Source organism: Octopus bimaculoides, chromosome 15 (assembly GCF_001194135.2).
Source record: "Octopus bimaculoides isolate UCB-OBI-ISO-001 chromosome 15, ASM119413v2, whole genome shotgun sequence".
In the NCBI taxonomy this organism is placed as follows: Eukaryota; Metazoa; Mollusca; class Cephalopoda; order Octopoda; family Octopodidae; genus Octopus; species Octopus bimaculoides.
Genome location: NC_068995.1, coordinates 39,211,121 through 39,216,904, shown reverse-complemented (window position 1 = coordinate 39,216,904; position 5,784 = coordinate 39,211,121). Strand labels below are relative to the sequence as shown.

At 33.5% G+C, this 5,784-nt stretch overlaps 1 protein-coding gene across 1 annotated transcript in view; it reads left to right on the top strand.

Annotated features, from left to right (window-relative positions):
* LOC106873511 (epithelial cell-transforming sequence 2 oncogene-like) overlaps window positions 1–5,784 on the top strand; it is a 113,793-nt gene that overhangs the window by 69,421 nt on the left and 38,588 nt on the right. The window contains exons 18-20 of the mRNA XM_014920897.2: window positions 158–267; window positions 2,318–2,463; window positions 5,336–5,404. Of these exons, the coding sequence (XP_014776383.1) occupies window positions 158–267; window positions 2,318–2,463; window positions 5,336–5,404 (325 nt within the window). The remainder of the gene's footprint in view (window positions 1–157; window positions 268–2,317; window positions 2,464–5,335; window positions 5,405–5,784) is intronic.

The following is a 5,784-nucleotide window of genomic DNA, read 5'->3' as shown; positions in this document are numbered from 1 at the left end:
TATATATATATATATACATACACACACACAAACATATATGTATGTGCATGTATGTATCTAATGTAAGTGTTCGGGCACATGCACACGCATGTGTGTCTAGATGTGTTTGTGTGTGTGGGTGTATGACATTATGAATTAATGTAAATTCTCCTTTCAGATTCCAAATTATTTTTGAAAAATAACACAATGAAAACTGTGGAATCGAACTCTGCTTCTGGACATTTGCAAGTAAGCTCTATGCTCAGAAGAAAACATGTTTTACATGTGGTATGTTGGTAAAATTTGCTAATTATTTACATATTCTCTTTTTACGTGAATTTCCTCAGCGAATTCGTTCCATTTACTGGAAACAGTGGTGAGATCTTCCTTAAATCACTTTGCATTAAATATATTAAAAGTGAGAAAGAATTGTTGTATGATGTAGGTTGGATAAGCAAAAAAGACGGGATAATCAACGGTAGAGCAGCTTTAATTGGCTTAGCTTGGTATGGCTGTCCTTGGATTAAACAATTTGTGAAATAGTGACGCGAGTGGCATTGCAGTAAGAAGTTGTACTCCCGATCATGGGACCGCGGGTTCAATTTCTGAACCGAGTAATGTATTGCATTCTTGAGCAAAACAACTCATCTCACGTTGCTCTGCGATTAATTCGTCTTATGTCGTATAATCCACCTTGTATCCATACAGTCAATGTCGATTTGGAGGAGTGGCGAGCTAATGTAAACCATAAACTCTTGATCAGTATAAACATCATCCGTGCAGGTTGTCCAGCTACAAATTACAGAACCCACATCTGCCGTCTACGACACGAGAGTACACGATATTTGTGAAGAATAACCTTAACAGGCAATTAATCCTCAAGGGTTATCATTCTACACCATTTCACATTCAATAAGAGAATAATTTCATTCAGTATTGAATAATTTCATTCAAAATGGAATACATCCATTGAAAATGGAATAATTCCTTCCAAAACGAGAATATTTCCATTCAAAATGGAATAATTCTATTCAAAATGAGAATATTAAAAATAAGAATAAAAAATATAGTAATTTTGTTTTTTAATTATTTATTTATCACTAATAATAAGCACACTTTTTGCGTTCTATTCAGTGTCGATTTATCCATATAGTTTATTTCTTTATTTCTTTATTCGTTGAAAAAAAAATATCACATATTATGTAATATGCTTTTTGGAAATAAATAAAGTAAATGATTCATCGCAGCAATCTCTCTATTATTACTGATACATAAATAATTAAAGCAAAAATAATGGTTTTTATTCTCATATCGAATATAAAATGGTATAAAGTTTGTTATATTGGCGTGTGTGTGTTGTAAGAAGCTTGCTTCCCAATCACATGGTTCCGAGTTCAGTCCCACTGTGTGGAACCTTGGACAAGTGTTTTCTATAGCCTTGGCCTGAACAAAGCCTTGTGAGGGGGTTTGGTATTCAGTAACTGGAGGAGATATGTATATATATATATGTGTGTGTGTGTGTGTACGTGTGTATGTGTTTTTAACTGTGTTTGTCCCCCACCGCTGTTTGACAACCGGCGTTGGTGTTTATTTACGTTCCCGTAACTTAGCAATTCGTCAAAATATACCGATAAAATAAGTACCAAGCTTACAAAATAATGGGGTTGTTTCATTTGACTACAAATTCTTCGAGGCAGTGCCCCAACACATATTAATGATCGAAACAAAAGATTAAAGATAAATATCTCTAATTATTCGTAGGACAGTCATACCCTTATTCCAAATTACTCACATTACAAGGCAGTCATACACTTATTCCAAGTTATTCACACAATAGGCTAGTCATACCCTTATTCCAAAATACATAAGAGGAGAGTTACAGCCTAACTCTTATTCAGACAGTGCAGTTGAAGAATTCAGTGGACGTATGTGACTTGAAAAATAAAATCTTACAAAGTTTGTCCAATAAATAATAGGTATTCTGTTGAAAATACAAGCAAAAATTACCTGTATAAGCAAACTGCCTCTGTTGATCCGTGGGTCACAGTTAAGTACTCTGTTGCATATGCTCTACTTTCTATGTATCAATTCGAACAGTCCTGACTTGGTCTTAACATTACAAGAACAACGAATCTATCTTCTTCACGAATTCTACGTTGTAATATTTTGAATCAATAGCTTCAACAGTTTTTATTAGCATTGCCACATTATCTCGTATAATGGGAAAAGATAGCAAATTCCAGACGCTGCACTTTAAACCATTTTAAACATAAAATATCACGGTAGTTAAATAGTTATAAGGTAAAATTGCAACTGGATTTCTACTTTTATTTTGCAGGCTGGTAAAATAGTTGCCCCTCCATCAGACAAGAGACGATATATAGCCTCAGAAATAATAAATTCAGAAATGGACTACGTGAGAATGCTTTCTGGTTTTAAAAACAAATATTTCAAGCCTTTAAAATCTGCACTAGAGTCGAACAGGTAATGATCTCATACTTATATAAATTATAGTTCCTACATTTATAAAAGTTGTGCTATTTATATATATATATATATATATATATATATATAACTATTATACACACACAAACACGCATATACTGTATATACCAATATCTGTGTGTGCGTATACGTGATTATGTATATATGTAACTTTGTGTATGTGTCTTTATGTATCTGCGCGCCTCCTGTCTGAATGCGTGTGTGTATGTGTGTGCAGGCAAGTAAACTCAGGTACAAAGAGTTTGGTCATAAATAGAGAACCAACTTCAGCAAAATGTAAATAATCCAAATGGATGTAATATTAGGCTATTTAGTATATCATGCGTTTAAAATCATTGTTATAAAGTATATTTGAGTACTTCCTGAAGCTAACAGGAATAACTTGCACACACACGTGCGCGCGCACCTGTAGGTATGTTATGTAAGTATGTATGTATGTATGCATGCATGTATTTATGTATGTATATATATATGTATATATGAATGTATGTATGTATGCATATATGGGAGAATGTACGAAAAACAACAACAGACGAGGACAGGTGGTGTAAATAACAAAAGGATGTATTAGTATGACGCTCGGGAATATGGAAAGTCTTTGACGTTTCGAGCTACGCTCTTCAACAGAAAGAATACGGAGACAAGGAGAAAAACACTGAGAAAAAAAAATTGAATAGTGTTCAGTCAACTGTCAATCTTAATATGTATGCATATATATATGTATGTATGTATGTATGTATGTATGTATGTATGTATGTATGCATATACGTATGTATGTATGTATGTATGTATGTATGTATGTATGTTGAGTATGTATTAGAACATTTTGCTTAATATTTGCTGAAATTAAAACACCTAGAGAGAAATTTTCGAATAATGTTATGGCGGTAAACTGGCAGAATCTATATAGTGTCGGAAAAGAAACGGTTTTATTCCAGATCTTTATTTGTTCCAGACCTTTACGTCTGAGTTCAAATTCCAACATTGTTAACATTTCCTTTCGTCTCTCCGGAGGCGATAAAATAAAGTAGCAATAGCAGTAATATACTTGAGACAATAGCCTAAGCTAACACCTTTCCGACCAAATTTGTTGTCTGGAGCCAAATTTAGAAACAGTTTTCTAAATAACTTTCGTTCATTACAACTTTTCAACTCACTCTACTACATATGTGTAACTGCCTACATACTTTCTCTGAAGTCTTTTTATGTATGATTTACAAATCATTTAGTAAGGTATCTTTCGTTAATGGTCGTGTTAACTACAGCAATGCAGTAGCTGAGAGGATCACAGGTGGAAATTCTACATTGTCAGACGAGTCCATGAAGAAGTCATCTCGTAGCCACCAGACTCCATAGAAAGTTCAGTCATATCTCTTTCAAATGGCGACATATTTTTCTTTAAAAAAAAGAGGAAGAGTTACATGTATGTATCTGAGATAAACACTTTTTGTATAAAAGACTGGATTGGCACGATTGGAATGAATTTGGCTATGTCTGCACAGTCATGGTTATCTTCAGGTTGAAAAGTAATGACAACACATTCTTTTCTCCGACTTAAGAATGGATTCTCGACGCAGGCATTACCTGTGCTAGAAATATCATGTAAATCTTTCTCAAAACCCACTGTACTCTGTGGTAAAATGAAGAGAATATTGTAGATTATGCTCTTATAGATACACATTGTTTGAAAAAAACTAAAGATGGCTACAACCTCCTTTGAATATAATACTGTTGTTTGAGAAGCGACTTGGGGATTCACCAAACATATAACAACACTTTCCGTTTACTATAAGCATTTCGTATTTTTCATACATCGCTAAAGCTATGAACGATAATCGAAAGTGAAATATTACTTTATCGCGAAAACATCCATGCCATAAACCCTAGTTTTTCAATTCCTCTGGGCGGAAATAAGGACTGAAATGAAACAGAATGATAGCGAAGAGATTTCTCCGTATTGAACTGAACTGAACTCTACTGTTAAATACACGCTTGGGACTTAATCGAACAGAACGGCTTTCACGAATGAATAAACCGACTAATAGCTGGCCATATAGCGTATCGTACATATATTCTTAACTCTTGTATTAGTAGTTTATGTATTCTCATACATTGTTTTCATCGTTCTTGTTGTTTCTCTTGATGTCTCTTCTTTTGATGCTGCTGTTGGTATTGATTCGTTTAATGTGGTGTACAAAGAGACGGTGATGAGATATAGGTTTGACATATGGCACGGCGTTAATCCAAATGGGTGCACCTAACTCGAAACTCGCCCTCTCTCTTTCTCTGTTTCCACTTACTCTAATATTCCCAGTGTATCTATTTGTTTCTTTCTTTCTATTTTCTGTCTATGTTTCTATAAGCATTCTACATACGTAGGCAGGTCTGTCGCCAGTCGATGTTGCATGCAAATGCTGTAAAGCAATAAAATATTATGAATAGTTGAACTGTCTATGCGATAAATAATTTACTAAACATTATCCATCTGCCTCTGTGTGTGTATATATACATACATACTTACATAAATACATATAGATATATGTTTGTGTAACAGTATGTGTGAGTACGTGTGTGTATTACGTTTTTATGTATTTACTGATGTATGTATCAATGAATGTATATCTATTTTTCCTATTGCATTTTTCTTAACATCTCTATGTAATAGATACATAGTGCTCTGATAGTTAAAGTATTGCTAAAATAATACAATCTAATATATACGCAAGAATACATTTACACAACCTAATGAAGTACGAATGTTAGTGAAATCGATGATTTTCGTCTCCAATTTAGTATTTTTCAAACTCAGATATATTCACACACATATGCATATATTTTCTATTGTTTCCAGGCCTATTATCAGTCAACAAAATGTGGAAATAATTTTCACTGATATACTGATCAACCTTAAATTACACAGGTAAGCTTCTAGTTACGATCTTCGCTACATTTTGGAACTAAGCACTTACGGATTATTTATATATATATCTGTATATTTTTTTGCTGTAAAAGAGTAACTGGAATTTCTTAATAATCTCTGTTGTAATCTTATATTTTTTTAATGGTAAATGACGTTCAGAAAGGCTCAAATATATCATTACACAAAATAATTCGCTTGATTGACTTAGTTATTGATTTCAAACATGAGCACATGGACAGAAATTTGTAAAGTTTTTTTGTTTCTGCTCCTCCAGAAACTTTAGTCTCAATGTTTGAATTTTTACATATTCGCTCTTCTCTGTGTGTGTGTGTGTGTGTGTGTGTGTGTGTGTGTGTGTGTGTGTGTGTGTGTGTGTGTGT